This window comes from Castanea sativa, chromosome 5, assembly GCF_040712315.1.
Source record: "Castanea sativa cultivar Marrone di Chiusa Pesio chromosome 5, ASM4071231v1".
Taxonomy (NCBI): domain Eukaryota; kingdom Viridiplantae; phylum Streptophyta; class Magnoliopsida; order Fagales; family Fagaceae; genus Castanea; species Castanea sativa.
In genome coordinates this window covers 460,821-478,837 of record NC_134017.1, presented here as the reverse complement: position 1 = coordinate 478,837, position 18,017 = coordinate 460,821, and the positions used below count along the sequence as shown (strand labels likewise).

The window sequence follows — 18,017 nt, the reverse complement described above, 5'->3', positions numbered from 1 at the left end:
GTGAAGAACATTTAGACGATAAACATAAGATTATTAAGAGATTTTAGGATTGGTTAATTAATATCTTGTTGCTTATGCAAAAAATACAATGAGATCTAATAAATTTAAATCAGAATAGTTTAACACTATTTTTTAATCTATAAAGCAAATTTAAAAATATATTATATAATAAAATGTGGGTTTTAACTAGCTCAACTGGTAAAGTCTTTAATGGTTGAATAAGAGATCTGGAGTTCAATCCCTGCCTATACCAAAAATTGATGGGTGTCTTGGTTTGATAATAAAGAACTATTATCAAAAGCAAACGCCGTAGGTCTAAACTCTCTCTCTCAAAGAAAAAAAAAAATATATATATAAAAATATATATATAAAATAAAATAATGAGGTAGAAAAGAAATCTTTAAAAAATGTTCGCATAAAAAAGTATTAAAAAATGTCAAAAACCGGCCAAAACATTTCATTTTATATAATCTATTATAGAATTTATTTGTAGGGTTTATACATACATAGTGTGAGAAATAAGTACGTAGGACAAATCCACACTATCAAACAGAAACAAAAAAACAAAAAAAAAAAAATGAAGAGAGAGGGAAACATCCATTACAAGACTTATTGTAAGGTCCTATCACTCTCCAAAAAAAAGAAAAGAAAAAGGTAAGTTCCTATATTTAGTAATTAGTGTTAGTTTTTTAGAAACATATTTAGTTTTTATTTCCCTTAAAAAGAAATTGCATTTCTGACACTTGCGCAAAATTGTCTAATTTCTCTGTAATTTTATTTAGAGAACAATAATATGGTTGAAAGTTGAAACTGCTATGGCAACATATCAATGTCAATTAATATATTAAATTAAATATTCCTGTGACAAAATTTTTTAATTCTTAAAATTTTATACATCAATATTTTAATATGATTCTGAATTTGGTAAGATGGGGTATAAAACCTATATTTTATACTATCCAATAAGAGATTCTCACATAAGCATTTTACTTAAAATTCAATACGTCGCACCACATCTAATAACATCTCAATAAACTCTTAATTTGGTTGGATTTATATATGGGTATTAGAGTTTTTTTTTATTAATATACAAGATATAAATTATACTCTAACCTAATCTAAGTGTGTATATGTGTGAAACTCCTTCCGAGAGATTTGAATGCTAACCATTGCCCTCCACACTCTACAAGTATTTATACTTATAAAGTGACCATCGCGCTAAGAGTGCGTTGCGCTAAAGGTGTGTGTGGGTTATAGGCATATAATTGTATAAGTGTTGATTGAGTGTGATTGTGCTTATTTTTAAATTTGTAATATGATGATGTGACATGTTGGAATTAGTGGGGTAAAACATAAGTTTTATATCACATCTTTACAAAATTTAATCTCTTCTATTATATATTTTTAATTGAATTTATATTCTATTTTATACTTCAACTTTCAATTAAAATCTTAATACATCCTATTTTCTTTAAAAGATAGAATAGATTAGTTCATAAACAACACAATCATATTAAATGTCTATTAATAATTATCATAATTCTATATTTAATAGTTCCATGTAAAAGCACTATATATATATATATAATGTTTTGCATTTAAAAAAAGTTTTATAACTTGGCAATGTTATCAATTCTGTTGGATATTTTGTATAATTAGGAAGGTTGTAATGCAAGTTTAATCCCACTTTCGTGGTAGAAGAATGTTATTTGATCCCACTTTGGTAGTGTAAGAATGTTATTGTATCTTTATAAGAGTGAGTGAAAGAAACACAGAAAAACAAGTGAAAATTGCATTTGTTGTGTTTTTGTAAAAATGTCAGTCGAAGCCTCAATTGATCGGGAGTCTAACAAGGGTCATATAAAAGTTTCTGATTGACGGTCATTATATTCTTGTAAGACACTCGGTCAACTAAGGGACATGCAAGATTATGTAAAAATTGTTTCTACAGAATTTATTGCTGTGAGTTGCACTACTTGACATTTAAAATGTTTGTGAGAGTTGGGATTGTTTCTAACTATTTTCTAACTCTAACAACACTTTATTTGTAACTTTTTTTAGTCTATATATATATATATATATATATATATATATATATATATATAGAGTCATGCTAACGAGTGCTCTTAGGACATTGGTTAAAAATCTATTTTAGGAAAGTTTTAACACTACTTTTATGGGAAATAAGAAAAACTATTAAAACATTAATTTTTTTTTTCCTTTTCCCATAAAAACTTTTTTTAAATAGATTATTAACTAATGCCCTAAGTCTAAGGGCAATTGTTAGCATTTTTCATATATATATATATATATATATATCAGTCCTGTCCATATATCTGACCAGCAACCTAATTTGACTAACCCAAACCAAACCAACCAGGTTTGGATGGTTTGGCAGCTTCATTCAAATGTAGGCTGTTTTTGATGTGCTAAATCCAAATGTAATTGGTTGGATGGTGGATTTTTGTGGCAAATAACCAAATAATCCAATCCCAACCAGCCGAAGAAACCTTCCTCCCCTTCACATCGCCACCTACCCTTAATTAATAGAGGTCTATGGTGTGACCCTATTGTGCTAGGCATGCCATGGCCGATGGGGTCGAATTCATTGTAATGGGAGTTACTTATTATTGTCATATTTTATCAAAGTTGCTAAAGTGGTCTATTGTTAGCCTGATATGGGTAGTTTTAGTGTATTTGACTATGTTTTATAAAGGGATTCATGTTGTACGTGGGGTAATATTAATACCATTGTCACATGTCAAGACTACGTGTATCAGCATCTTTTGTAGATAGAAGTAGCTGTGAACATTTTTGATACAGATGATGTGATCTATTTATCTATTAGGATAAGGCCAATTTGGCTTGCTGTGTAAATATGATTAGGTTCATAGTAGTCTAGTAGAGGGAGTTGTTATATTTACTGCATTGGGTCAAATTTGCTAATGCTAATGAGGGTTGCTGTCAAACCTGGAATGTGTAATCCTTAATGTATTCAACTTAGTTGTATACAGGTTTTTATGATGTATACAAGGTAACATCTTTGGTTGCTTTTGGAAACTCTGATTTAGATTTTAAATTAGTAGGTTTGAAATTATTTAATTTCAAATCCATAGATTTTAAGTGTTATTTTAAATCCGAGGATTTTATTTGTTAAATCCAAATTCTTGAGCTTTTTAAAATTTTTCAAACAAAATATTTGAATTTTAATAACCCAAATCCAAATACACCATTGGAGAGTGGCCACATGTCAAGATTATGTGCATCAACAACTTTTTATAGATAATATAGCTGTGGGCTTTTTTGATGTAGAGAATAGGGTGCATTAATTGTTGGCAAAGGCCGATTTGTATTTGGTTTTTCAATACAAAATTCGCAACAATTCATAAAATTAATTAATTATTTTTTTCTCTTGTTAACATGACTTTCAAATTATGAAAAAATAACATAAAAGGGATGATGTTAAAACTTACAAATTGATTGATATGTTACCAATCACGAAAAAAATTAATTCAAAAAAATTATTTATTAGAAAGTTAAAGCCCACTAATTACAAATTAGTAACTTAAAAACTAATCCACAAAATAAAAACTTATTTCAACATGTGATTTGTATTGAAATAGCCTCATAGTGATAAAAGAAGAAGAAAACTTTTCTTTTTGGGTTAACCTAAATTGGGAAGGCCCTGAACCTGCAGAGCTTGAGGCCCAAAATATATATGGGTTGGCCTTCTTATGGTTTGAGGATTTTTGTGTGGCCTTTTTTTATTTATGGGCTGCAAATTGCAATAGGCATTAGGCAGTAGCGATTAGCAAGCATCATCGTTTTTTCGTTATCCAGCACCCTACACACTGTGTGGTTCTCTCTGTCTGTCTCTCTCTCGCAGTGTGTTCCTTTGACTCAGATTGTGTGTCCCTCCCACTAGTACTACCAAATTACCAATACCAATACCAATACCATAGTTGTTGTTTCTAACAAGGAAAGATTACTAATTTACTATCCCCTGAACCCCAAAATGCTGTCTTAACAAATGCTATGCCTCTGCTATGCACTCTCTCTTTTTCACTAAGCTCTTGAAATTGGCTGAATGAGCTCCCATGCCTTTACTAGGTACTCTTCTCTCTTCTCCTTTTCTTTGTTTTCTTCTATCTCCAACTTCACATTCAGTTCCTTGTGTGTAGTTATTCAGTTCAATATTTTTTTTTTATAATTAAATTAAGTTGAAAACCCAATTCATTGTCTTGTTTAATTTTCTCCTGTTACTGGAGTTTGCCCATGAGACCACTCAACTTTATTTTCAGATTGTTTCTTCTGTCTACAACTTTATATTCAATTCCTTATGAATTCAGTTCAAAGTTTTTCTTTTTATGTATTTAAGTTGAAAACCCAATTCACTGTCTTGTTCATTTTTCTCTCATCTCCGGACTTTGTCCATGAGACCAAGCACTCAACTTTTGTTTTGAGAGTATTATCTCCATGAATTGCTCATGTGATTGAACCAGAAAACTTGCTTTAACATAATTTAGTACCTCATAAAGCAAGCAACCCATTAGGAACTTGGTTGGGTGTAATTGCCTATTGGTTAAATTTTGAATGTACAATTGTCATAACTGTTATGCAGAGTCTTTGCACTTGTTTTTCCGCTTGATGATACTCACTGAGGGCGTCTCTGTTATTTTTGCATCTGTTAGCAGAGATTGCTGCTGCGCAGCCTGCCTTCCAAAGTCATTTGTGTATGCACAGGGCTCGAATTTGTAGTCATGGTAAACTATCATCAACTTCATTTACCTTGGCGAATGAGAAAAGTTTGTCCTGTGCTTGGAAATCCTTGGGCTTAGCTAAAGAACTGTTCTTTAGTGTGAAGCACCTTGAGGTACAAAGGGGTAGACTCCGAATCAATGCAGTTGCTACTCTTGAGACCAAAGGATTGGTTCAGAATGAAAATGGACAGAAGGGTTATGATGTTTCACAGGTTGGTGCCAATTCAAGTCTCCCGACAATTCAACTTGTTGAAGACTCAAACGAATTAGATGAGAGGGAGAGGTTGAGAAGAATGAGAATATCTAAAGCAAATAAGGGGAACACGCCATGGAACAAAGGCAGGAAGCACAGTGCTGGTAACAATATGTTAAATAGAGCCTGGCCTCTGTGTTTATCGGTCCTTTTTCCATTATTGTGTTTTTCCAATAGCTTAACAATTCATTTTCTTGGCAGAAACCCTTCAACGGATCAAAGAGAGAACAAAGCTCGCAATGCAGGATCCTAAGGTGATGTCATGTAAGAGTAATTTTACATGTACTTTCAAAATGACCTTAGTCTGTTTAAAATGAAGACCTTTATATAGGTTGATCTTTTTCTAAATTTTTGAGTCAATGCGTCTGTTTCATCATTTAAATGGTTAACTGGACACACACTTATCTTATTGCACACATGTGGGGTGTGTGGTGATTGATCATTGAATTTGTACATCTATCCTTGAATAAGATAAACTTTTCATGCTACAATATGATGAGATGGTTAGGTGTAGTTGTAAATATTCTGCTTATAAACTAATTTTTTGAGTTGATTCAAGGTGTCCGCAACTTGTTCAATAATTAATGCTAGACTTAGTACCAATTAATGTACACACTATGATGAATAGTAAGCAACAAACTCTATAATATTTGTTTTAAAGAGTTGCTTTGGGTTTTTTTGAGGTTGGGTTTTGTCTTTACCTGACAAGCCATCTCTAGGTTTTTCCAAAATGAAGCATTAACACCTTTTTAAATTTAAATATGGTTTTTTAAGTCTAGTATCCTTGGACAATCTTTGAGATGATGTTTTAGATGGTCAACCCAATTAGTAGGATCAGTGTTGTAATTTTATATTATGAGATGTCCAACAGATTATGCATTTGATGCTCATAATGTGAGAGGTTTTCATGCTATCATTTTTCATAAATACAGTCCATTAGGGACAAAAGTAGCATTGCTTATTCTTCTAACAAATTTGGATGTGCAGGTCAAAATGAAGTTAATGAACCTTGGACATGCTCAGAGGTAGGTCTTCTGCCATCTTGTTTATTAAGGATTTAGTTGTACCATAAGCATTTTTCTCTTAGATTCTTAGCGGAGTCTCAATCATCTAAAGTATCTTATAAGCCTTTGTACAGCTTGTATTAGGATCTTTAATGTCCATGACAGACATCGAAGTTCATGAATTCATAATATTTCCCTCCATACCAATTCACAATGTACTCTTTTCTTTCTTTTAAACTTTCATTGATTGTACAGCGAAGAGACAAGGATGAAAATTGCAGTTGGAGTGCGAATGGGGTGGCAAAGGCGACGAGAGAGGCTCATGGTGCAGGAAAATTGCTCCTTTGAGTGGCAGAACCTGATTGCAGAAGCTTCTAGACGAGGCTTTGTTGGTGAGGTAGAGCTGCAGTGGGATTCCTACAAGATCTTGAATGAGCAGCTCAAGCAAGAGTGGGTGGAGAGTGTTGAACGAAGGAAAATGATGGATAGACCGAAAGGTAGCAAGAGAGCACCTAAGTCCCTTGAGCAAAGGAGGAAAATTGCAGAAGCCATCTCTGCAAAATGGGCTGATCCTGTGAGTACTTACAATGGTTGCATGAAATTTACTAGGCAGGTCCTACCTTGGAACTCCCCATTTAGATAATGGGTTGTCTTGAGGGTCATAACTCATAACAAAACTGCACCTAAGTCCCTTGAGCACAGTATTGATTCTCTTGCTAAACTGATAAATCCTTATTGTAAAAACCAAGTTTCATAATACTCTCCACATCTCCAAGTGGAAAAACAAGATCTTTCAACTGAAAAAATTTACAGGGTGCTGATTCTTTTTTTTGTTGTCAAACCTATTCTAAAATTTAAGTTGGTTCTAAACATGACAATTGTGTGTTTAATGTTTTCCTATTTCTACAATCTAAACCTGAAATATTCCAATTTCTTGTCCAACACTGTTCAACCTTCATAACGAGGTTGAAACAGATGTTCTGAATGCATCTCAATGGTATTTGAGCTGTACAACTATCTGTTATACTTTTCATTTTTTCAACCTCTTCCCTTCTAGGCTATCAGTCTTTTGTTCTCCCTTAGACCAATAGTCTGCAGCCTACTTATTAGTTCGGCTCAAAACATTGGGATTCACAGAAATTCTGTCAAATTTCCCAAGAAGCCAAGTTTCACTTGTGACTCAAACTGATGCTAGTTAGTATCAATTCTACTTTGTAGTTATTCTATGTAACATTAACTGTGCACCTGAACAATTTCTTCTCCAAAATGTATTTTGTTGCATTTTATCAGGATTACCGTAATCGGGTTTGCTCTGGCTTGGCTAAATATCATGGCATAGAACCTGGTGCCGAAAGAAAGTCAAGGAGGAGGCCAAGTGATGGTACACGGATGTCTAAGAGGAGCCCTATGAAGAAGAAAGATAGTGATATGAGTAACTCTTCTGAGGGTGAGGCTAAAATCCAAAATCAGCGTTTAAGGTTGAGGAGAAATAATGCACCCCATTACAAAGATCCCCTGGCGAGTTCTAAGCTGGAGATGATAAAAAACATCAGAGCAAAGAGAGCAGTTGTAGAAACAAAGAAAACGGAAGCCATTGAACGAGCAAGGTAAGTTCATATGTTTCTACTCTCAAACTTGAATTGGTTTAGTACAGAAATATTGAATCAATTGAAAATAGGAGACATTCAGCCAGCACAATTAAGTCATAAAGTCTTATCAAAAAAGAAAAAAAAAGAAAATGAAAAGAGTCATAGAGGATTAATGGCCAACCATGACCAAGTCATCACTTCCAAATAGTTTAATGGTCTGAGACTAATGCCATTGCTTTACCTGATCAAACCTTTGTCAATATTATTATTCTATTTTAGTCTGAATGAACCCATCTGCATTCAAGGGCTTCATATTTCTCATTTCTGACTGCCGTTATCATTAGCTACTTTGAAATTCATGAAAAATCTACAATGGTTTTATGTGACAATGTGCAGGCTATTGATTGCGGAAGCGGAGAAGGCTGCCAAGGCCCTTGAGATTGCTGCAACAAAGAGCCCTATTGCTCGAGCTTCCCTAATGGAAACCAGAAAACTTATAGCTGAAGCAATCCAATCGATTGAATCCATAGAGACTGGTCAGATCAGTTCCCATGAGAATGGCAGTTTCCCTTCTATTGCCTCAGACGATCTGATTAGCCAAGTTGATAAGGATTCAAGTGCAAAAATTGAAGTTCTAAACCATGCAGACCTGAGAGAAGTAAATGGGACTCCAATCGTGCCAAGCAAGGACGACGACGACTTCAACTTCAGCAAGTTTGCCTTACATGAGTTACTGAATAATGAGGAGGAACTTCTTCCATCAAGCTTCAGTGGTTCTGGTTCGTCCCCGTTTGGTTTTGATAGTCTAATGAAGCAATCATGTTCGAAGAATGACTTGGACCAGGCAGAACCAAATGGCTATGGTGAGTATCGAAAAGACACTCTATTAAATGGAACCGAGGTTGAGTCCCTGAAAGAGGAAACACCTAAATTGGTTCCCGTAACCAAAAAATGGGTTCGTGGGAGGCTTATTGAAGTGGCAGAAGAAGTTTAGCGTTGGTGCAGGAAACATCATAAATTTTTTTTATGTAACTGTTATCTCCGTTCTTTGAACATATGAATGTATAATGCAAGTCTTGATCACAGCGGTTCCAACCAAAAGGCCTTTGCCATCTTAGTTTAAAGGCTCAAAGTTGGATGCTGCAGTTTTTTAAGCAATATTAGTGCCAACTGCCAATGTAGCTTTCTTAGAGTCGTAATAACATTATAGTTTGTATCCACGTTCAATTTAGCTTCTACATATATTTTCCTTTTTTTTCTAAACTCTCAAATGGCTAATCTATGACAAGGCATGCTGTGGTACAGACTACAGATGGCTTCTTCAGTGGAATTCGTACTTAATAACCATGTGGACTGTGGAGTCGCAAAGACCTCCAAGCCATAAAAAGTAAATAATGATAATTGCTATATGGCAGGCAAAGCTATTAGGTGATTTTGGTCTTCTGGGGGATGCGATTGCGGAGTGCAGTTGGTTTGCTTATACACACACATGCACATATAGTAGCTGAATTATTTGTTCAAATGTTCGATGGGTTAAGCTACATCTCATTCTTCTTGCTCTTTCTTTATTATCAAGCTTTTGTTTTGGCTTCAGTACTTTTAAAGAACATATCAAAAAATCAAACTACTATAATTTTCCATTAAGCCTTACACTGATTATTAAATTTACAAGCAAAATCCAAATAAGAAGCATATGGCATTTGGTTCATGAGATAAGAACATGGGACATGGTGGATAATCTCTCTTTTTTAGAATTCAGATACACACAAGCGAAGCTGAGGATTAGCATATATAATAATAAAATGTCAATCAACAGGAGATTTATTAGAAGAGTCATGATCGGAGAGTTTGAGTTGGGAGTCCACAGCCTTCTCCACCTCTTTTCTCTTGTTTTCTTTCTCTTCTTTCCTTTTGTTAATCTCCGCTTCCAATTCCTCTCTCTGCTCAAGCACCCATTAAAAAGAAAGTAGTAAATAAACATAGAAATGAGCATATATTTGATGTATATTTCGAATACTCTATCTCCTGCCTGCATATATGCTTTATGAATATAAATGAATGGAAGATATAAATATATGCAAATTAAGAATTGACAAGAGAGTACTAAAAAGCACCTACGTTGAGGGTCTCCGCGACGGGCAGCCTTGTTCCATGAACTGCAGCACGTGTGGGCGGTTTAATTGCCATGAACCGCAGTTGCTCATGTTCATGGTGGCTGACAGGGCCACGAATCTGAGTCAGACTCAGACTCAGAGTCTGAGCCGGCCTCAACAACGCCCCAACCATGACTCTCACTCTTCCCAGCTGCTGCTGCATCTTCTTGTCTTCTATAATCTATACGCTATAGAGTCAGCTAGCTTTTTATTATATTAATTAATTGTACTGGGGTAAAACCAGAAACTAGTAGAAAGAAATGGTAGCATCTGGAAGTTGAAACGCAATATGTCATGTCAATGTCAAGCTAATTGGAAATTAATTGTTGCATGATTTATTTTAGAGGCATGCCAGCACAGCGGCTACGTGTCTTCAAAATTCATTCATCACGTGGCATACTCTGTATATCTCTGCTTTGTTCTGGAGTGGCATTTGGGCTGGTCTCCATAAAAAGTTTCTTGCATTTTTGTTTGTTTATGCATAAGCTAAGTTTGAGAGTTTGTTTAAAACTTGTTTAATAAACAATCTAAGTTCAAACAAAAAAAATTGTTTCCGAATAAGCTCGTGACTATAAAACTTGATACAAATAATTCAAGTATAAGCTTATTTATAAGTTTATATATGTTTATTAAATAAACTCATTATACATATCTTAATAATGACATAACTAACATAAGACCACTATCTATTATCTTAATATTTTCCTTCTCTCTATACTGACCAAGCACTACTTTAGACTATATATATATATATAGTCACTTCATGTTGCTTAGGTGATAGTATTTGGGCCCCCAATTTATTTCTATATTGGCTATCTCACAATCCTACCAATTGGGCTTTAAATTTCGCCTGGTTAGTCTTCTCCAAGCCTCAATTCAAGACCCTCTCTCTGGTTTCCCTCAGTTCCCTAGTGTTTCCTTGTGTTTTTCTCTCTTTATCTCACTCCCTAGAAATTTTCCAACCTCTTTCTACTCAACCTCTTTCATCTTTTATAGTCAAAGTGAGATGATCATTGCTATTCTCCCACTTCACACGTATTTCCACATTCATCAGAATCCCAAGGGATCCTCACAACTTTAGAGGATTCCCTTGGAACTTGTTTCAGATGCTAAATAGTATTCAGCAGTAAATTTTCCCAATGTCACTACTAGCCCTCGATTACCGACCTCACTATGTACGCATCCTATCCTGACTTCCCTCATTGCTAGTCCCTTAAGACTTCCTCAGAGAGTTGTCCCTTTGACCCGTCATCCCGATCTTAGGGTTGGGCTCATTGTGATAAGGCTCGGAGTTAACTCCCTCCACGCGTACAATACTTAGTTCCTCTAATGGGCCTTGGGGCCCTATTTTGGGTTTTGATTAAGTGGGCTTGCATGAGCCTTACGGGCCCAACCCCCACCCCCACAATATATATATATATATATATATATATATATATATATATATATATATAAAAGTGGACTATGTATGATCCTTCCCTATCAATCATCTAATGTAAAGTTATAAAACATGTTAGTTTTTTCCTATTCATAATAATTACAAACATGTCTTTTCTAGTTCATCATCATCTAATATGAATGTAAAAATTGTATTTTGAACAATTGCTGAAAGTATAAACAAGAAAAGACGAATGGATGGATTTTAATTATGTAAAGTTGTAATTTGAATAATGGTTAATCATAAGTGGGACTAGAAGCATGATAAAATGAGTATGCTATTTTCTTCTTCTTTTTTTAACATGATTTTGGAGATATAAGTATTTGATAATGTAATATTCTTAGATCTCAAACTCAAAAGCTTAACCTATGCTTGAGTTTGTGCTTGATATTAAGCTTAAGCTTAATATTAATCATGAGCTTAATATTAAGCTTGAGCTTGTCTTGACTAATTAATCAAGACAAGCCAAACCAAGCCAAACTGGGCTTAGGTATTTTGGCTTTCCTATGAGCTCAAGCTCAAACATTATTTTAGGCTTATCACTAGCTCGAGCTGAGTTGAACTTTTTGACTTTTATTAACAAGCCAATCTTGAATATGTACTACTCAACAAAGCTTGGCTCATTTATAGCCTTATGTTGTGTGACTATGTGGATATATGTTCTAAGTTGCTAATTAAGGGCACAGATTAATTCTAAATGGGTTGTTTGTACTAAGACACTACATGCAAGGTAGACCTTCTCATCAAAAGGATAGGCTCTGCTGCTACCTAAACTAATAAGACTTTCAAAAATTCAAATCAACCAATAAAAGAGGAAAAAAAGGACTATATTACCAATATTGCAATGAGTCACAATAATTAGATTACAAGATCACACAAGACTGTTCCTAGATACTTCGTGATACTATTCCTAGATACTTTGTGAGGTGGAACACATTTACAAACATGAAATTATCATTCCGTTAATCAAGTATAAAATCTAGTTTGTTAGATTATGCATTTGTGTCCTTGTAAAGAGTAACTAATTTTTCTATATATATCCCATTATTAGTTTTTACATCATCTCACAACTTAGAATAAGTAACTTCTTTAATGTCGGGTCCTCTTCACTTTCCTCTTCAGTCATCAAGTAATTAATTCATGGTCCTCTCCCAAAATTGTGATTGGGCAAGGGATTATTAGTGACGCTAGGCCTTGTAGGCAATATGATCACCTTATTATCTATTAATTCTTGAATTGCATGACGACGTCCAAAACACTTGTCAGTATCATGGCCAGGGCTTTGGTGGTAGGCACATCTCTTAGCCACATCAAATCTTGCGGGCAGTGAGTTTGGGATTGGTCTTGGGTCTAAGAGTTTTAGTAACCCTTTTGCTTTTAGTTTCTTAAACACTTGGCTAACGGGCATATATAACTCATGAAATTCCCTCCTAGGCCTTGGATGCGGCCCTTATGATATTGGCATGGGGGCAATAGGGGCAATAAGTTGGTAAGGATCATTTTTGTATATATTAGAAACTTCTACCGTTTTAGAACTAGATCCTAAATTCTTTTTAAACCTTGGTGGGTTCTCATTCTTTATAGTGCCATTATTTATTGCATCCTTAATTTGGGTTCCAACAACAATCAAAACTTTAAAATTAGGAAAATATTGGGCAAAAAAATATTTATGGTATACGGGCAATAAGTTTTTTTTACAACCATAGTTAATTGTTCTTCTTCACTTGGCCTATTCATCACCTATGCCACCTTGGACCTCCACTTGGTAATGAAGGTAAAGAAAGATTCTTTTGGATCTTGCTTCGTGGTCTCCAAATCTCTCCTTGTTACATCCACTTTTATGTTGTATTTGTATTAATTATGAAACTGACGACAGATGTCCTCCCAACTCCTTACTCTAGCATCATCTAGATTGAGGAATCGCCTAAGAGTGGCCCTAGTCTGGGTGTTTTGAAACATTTGAGCAAGTAGTTCTTCAGTTTCTTCTAGGGGTTGCATGACCTTCATATACATCTTCAAATGGGACTTTTTGAGTAGCCAGTCTTGTCGAACTTGTCCAAGGTTGGCATCTTGAACTGGGGAGGCAAACTCACATTAGGGAAAAGTGAGAGTGATTGGTAGTCCATGAGGTCCTCCATCTTGTGAGCTCTCTTGATCATCTCTTCCATCTTGTTTATCCTCTCGTTGATCTTCTTCTCACTCTCCATGGTTGGGGAATTATGGTCAGTCTTGTTCTCCTCTTAGCCACTTTTCAAGTTCTAAAATTGTTGTACCATGAGGTTCATGTCCTCTTTCAGCTGAATTTGACTAGCTACCATGGTGTTCATTAACTCTTAAGTGTTCAGATGTTCTCCCCCATTCACCATAGTGATGGAGTCTTCAAACTTCCTATGGCTCGGACTGTCTTGTAGGTCGAATACGGGATTGTGATGTTGTAACAGTGGAGCGTCTTCTATGCTCACTGGCTTCAAAACCGTGATAGGAGTGATGGGCTTGGATCTGGAACTACTAGCTTGAGTGTCGGTCTTGGGTTCTCTTTGGAGTCTTCCCTTTAATCTTGACCATATTCTCCCCTAAAAAAAGGCTCGGTTGGGTCAATCAAAGCTAGGTCCCCAACTACATCAATCAACCAACCAAACAAACATATGTAACAATGCAATGCAATGCAATTTTAACATGGAATGGCCTAAGGGTAGGTTCTAAGTCATTACATTGTAGGGTGGGTTTGTTGTTTCAATGTTTCCCATAATTAGGACGTTACACCTCCCAACTTGTAATGTAATGAACATTACGTTGGTCCAAATGACATGGTCTATCCTTTATAGTCAACAAGAAATGATCCAGTGACTTTGGGCTATGAGTTGGTGAGTTCACCACTAGGTATCCGAATCTAATGAAGACCGGTGATCCATGGTTACTACCACCATATGTTGAGATGGGTGCTTACATATTTGTTGCTTTGATGGCACACATTATGACATTTAGGGAAAACTCTTAACAACCAACATGGCAACAAAAAAAAAAAAATCATATAAACATCTCAAGACATAATCAAACAAACAACAATATCATGCAAAATCATGAAAAAGACAAGGGTATATAGTTGGTCACTTAAAGTCTAACACAAAGATTAGACCTCAACATCCCTAGTAGAGCCATCACTATGAGAGACAGGGAAATTGGGTGCTCTCAAAAAAGAGATTTGGGTGTTTTTAAGAGTATATCTCTTTTTGGATAAGTGATGTGGAGTTGCCACTTATTTTTTATACAAAAAAAAATAAGAAAAAAGAAATACAAATTACATGATCAAAATACTTCATTTTATGATTGAATAAAGAAAAGTACAACTTTGGTAAATTAACCTTACAAGGCTTTGGGTCCTATTTACAATCTACGCAAAAGAATACAAAGTTTTGGTCCTAGTTATAATCTACCAAAATTAAAAGACAAAACACTAATCTACCCATCCAAAAATCCTAAGCTCAGGAGCTAAGTTACAGAATAAAAAGGTGTTATGCACCCATTCTGCCTAGACAAAGTCTGGCCTTCTAAACTCTAATGACCAATATACCATTTTTTGCATAATATTGAATGATATCTTGAACACACATGATAGACACTTGACAAAAAATAATTTAAATAATTTTGCCTTATGAATAATGTCCTCTTTTAAAAAGAATATTCAGATCTGTTTTGAAAATTAAAAACCTAAGACTTGGTTTGTAAAAAAATCAGATCTGTTTACGTGAAGGGTTAAAAAATAAGGACTTGGTTTGTAAAAAAAATCAGATTTGTTTTTAGAGGTTAAAAAAACCAAGATTTGGTTTGTAAAAAAAAAAATCATATCTGTTTTTAGGAACAAATAAAAACAAAATACCTCTTGCATGTGTGTACTCTTTTAATGAATGAATATTTTAGAAATCAAAGAAATTTATTCATCTCTTTGAGGTCTAAAACACTTTGCTTACAAAAAAGAAGTTCCTAAAGCAAAAGCCTCCAGAACGTCTTTAATGTAAGAGGAATTGAAAAGTCAGAAGAGAAGAGCCCTTATTTCTGATTTGCTTCCCCTATTTATAGAGATTGGGATGCTGAATGAGATTAGATACAAATTGGAATGCATCCTTATCTCTAAAATGTCGAAAAAGATAGGGTTTATCTTAATCAGGAAGTCGCCGGGCTGCATGTTTGGGCCAATCGGCACTTCTCATGTGCCGATCGGCACTTCAAGAGTGTCGAATGGCCTTCTTGGGTGTTAGGCCCACGTTTGAGTTTTGGTCCAATTTGGACTTCCTTTTTGAGGATTTTTTAGCTGGGAATCGTACCTAGACTCATTTTTAATCCGTATTCTAAAAATTAATCAATTTTTCTTGATATTTAGGTTTTTAAAGTGGTAATTATCTTGTAGATAAATATTCTAATTATCTTTTAGATAAATATTCCAAAAAAGACTTGATTATCTACAACTTCTTTGTTATCTAATAATCAACTTTATTCCCATGCAAGCAGGCCTACTTTTGACACTAACCAACAACCAATTACAAAATTATTTAATTAATTTAAATTTTTTAATCAATCAGAATTAATTTAAATTAATCATGCGTGATCGACTCCACCCAAAAAAAATGCATGCTAATTGTGCGAACTGATCACGTGATATCTTTCAATCCGACAGATCGATTTGGAAATTGGACATACCGTTGCGACCGTTAGAATCTCAATATCATTTTTGTGAAATGCAATGAATGAATTAATGCATGTAATGCAACTCTAAATTTTGGGTATATGAATAGTCACTCTAGTCATCTGCCTAGATTAAATTATGGGTGCAAAATCGAGTGCCTACAGTATGCTATAAACACTAGGTGAGTTTGGATCTTCATATGAGGACTTAAAGTGGTTCTCCAAAACATCTTTAAATTCATTTGGATTATTAGTTAAGTTCCCTTCCCCATCCTTTATATTCAAGATCCTACTTCTAGCTCTTCTTTGCTAAACCACTGTTTGAAAGTATCTCATGTTTCTATCCCAAACAATGTCCAATTACATCTTGCCTGAGACATCTTTCCCTTCTCATATCATTTGGTGTTGTTATGGTGTTAAGTGTGCAAGTTTCCTCTTAATCTCACTTTCCACTCTTCCAAAAACTGTCCTATTCCAATCAGAAGCTTCTCCCCTTATATTGCAGAGTTTATTTCTTAATTAAGCGGCCCTTGATCCAGTTGTATGTAAACTCCATGCTTTTTGTATCATGTCCTGGAAATTAGGATGGTTGATCCACATATGTTCAAATCTAAAGGGTCTCTTTCTAAAAGGATGTTGGAATTCAAAATCTAAGATGATAGGTCCATGATCAAAAGATCAAAATGGTAGATAGGGTGATTTCTTAGGGCATAATGTGGGTAAGAGTTAACCCACTCAACATTGGCAAAAGCCCTACCTAGTCTCTCCATAACAAAATTATTCTCACTTCTATTATTCATCCAAGTAAATCTTTGCCCAATAGCCTCCAAGTCACAAAATTGAAACTCATTTATTACATGTTGGAACAGTTTATATCGCACAATTGTATCTTGAGTGAAGGAGAATTTTTCTTTTCTAGTTAGGATTTGATTATAATCTCCAATACAGAGCCAATTAGGCTTAGCTAGAGATTTTAGGTTCTTGAGCTGTTGCCACACTTCCTCTCTTTTGGAATAATCAGGCTGACCATATACAAAGGTAATAGATAGTGGGTTACCCTTAAGATCTAATAACTTTGTATGAACAAGATTTTTTAAGGCATACAATACTTAAGACTTAGTCTGGGTATCCAAGCAAGAATTAGGCCACCACTGTAACCCTCTCTTGGAACCTCCCATCTTTCTAAAAACCCACATTTGACCCATATACCTTTTCCCTTATCTTTCATTAACTTAGTCACCATAAGGAACATCACATTAGGTTTAAATTCATGGGCTTTTTTCTGGCACTTTAGAATTGCAAAGGATTTGCCCAAACCTCTACAGTTCCAACTTAAGATCTTTATGGGTTTTAGGGAAGCTAATTAGGGCCAACTTCCCATTGCCCATTTGGATATACAGGGTATAAAACTCTACAACACTTTTCATTTTGATTCAAGCATAATCTCAGTAATCTAGAAGGATATTAGGATTACCTTCCTTTGAATAGAATCCACATAAAAGCCTTTACCTGATGTTTCTCCTTAGTTTTCCAAATTCTACCCTAAACCTCTGCCTTGTTACCTCGATAATGCCATGGTTACCAGTATTAGACTCCCACTGTTCTCCATCTTGTTGGCTCGAGAGTGGAAAGGGGTTTGAGCATGTAGATATTGGTGATGGTGGGCCAAGTCCAAGGTATAAGGGATCTGGGATGTTTAAGTTTTCCAGGCTTGTGTCTAAGCTAACTGTTGGGCCAATGTATGCTTCCTAATTTGGGCCTGATGCTGTACCAATTTGGCTTATTCCCATTGTTAGGTTACTATTCCCATCTTGAACCACTTCAGTAGGCAAATCTTGTGGCCTTAGTAGTTGAGGCCCGTTACTGAAGCTTCCCATCTCAAATATGAATCTGCCCCTATCAGTCCTTTGGACTAATGACTCAATGAGAGAATCAGATAACTTAGGTATTTGTCCACGACTCCATGCAGCTCCTCGTACTACTTCAAGTCTATCAACATTCAACTTATTGATGTTGAACATTGTTCCTGCTGCTGAGCTGCTCTCTGTTTCAGATGATGTGGGGTGGTTATCTCTCATCTCTCCATTTGTGATGAAAGGGCTAGCTCCCTCAGCCTAAGTCCATCTTAGTGCTAAGGATT

At 35.1% G+C, this 18,017-nt stretch overlaps 2 protein-coding genes across 3 annotated transcripts; one reads left to right on the top strand and one right to left on the bottom strand.

Moving 5' to 3' along the window:
• Window positions 1–3,823: 3,823 nt before the first annotated feature.
• On the top strand, window positions 3,824–8,826 carry LOC142636951 (uncharacterized). 2 transcript variants are annotated; one of them, XM_075811242.1, is made up of 7 exons: window positions 3,824–4,110; window positions 4,692–5,117; window positions 5,215–5,267; window positions 6,001–6,038; window positions 6,273–6,591; window positions 7,308–7,624; window positions 8,003–8,826. In XM_075811242.1, the coding sequence occupies exons 1-7, from the start codon at window positions 4,098–4,100 to the stop codon at window positions 8,598–8,600; spliced, it is 1,764 nt and encodes a 587-aa protein (XP_075667357.1). In that variant the 5' UTR covers window positions 3,824–4,097; the 3' UTR covers window positions 8,601–8,826. The 2 variants fall into 2 exon arrangements, with proteins under 2 accessions (XP_075667357.1, XP_075667358.1); XM_075811243.1 differs by having other exon boundaries at window positions 3,866–4,110; window positions 4,695–5,117.
• A 389-nt stretch (window positions 8,827–9,215) lies between these two features.
• On the bottom strand, window positions 9,216–10,050 carry LOC142637073 (uncharacterized). Its single transcript, XM_075811364.1, has 2 exons — window positions 9,725–10,050; window positions 9,216–9,546 (listed from the first exon to the last, which is right to left on the bottom strand). The coding sequence occupies exons 1-2, from the start codon at window positions 9,920–9,922 to the stop codon at window positions 9,412–9,414; spliced, it is 333 nt and encodes a 110-aa protein (XP_075667479.1). The 5' UTR covers window positions 9,923–10,050; the 3' UTR covers window positions 9,216–9,411.
• Between the last annotated feature and the right edge of the window lie 7,967 nt (window positions 10,051–18,017).

Bases quoted from the DNA above. Each gene is read 5' to 3' on its own strand.
- LOC142636951 (XM_075811242.1), top strand. The intron at 5,268-6,000 runs GTGATGTCATGT...TTGGATGTGCAG, and splicing joins TCGCAATGCAGGATCCTAAG to GTCAAAATGAAGTTAATGAA. The intron at 7,625-8,002 runs GTAAGTTCATAT...GACAATGTGCAG, and splicing joins GAAGCCATTGAACGAGCAAG to GCTATTGATTGCGGAAGCGG.
- LOC142637073 (XM_075811364.1), bottom strand. From the start codon at position 9,922: ATGCAGCAGCAGCTGGGAAGAGTGAGAGTCATGGTTGGGGCGTTGTTG. The intron at 9,547-9,724 runs GTAGGTGCTTTT...GTGCTTGAGCAG, and splicing joins CCGTCGCGGAGACCCTCAAC to AGAGAGGAATTGGAAGCGGA.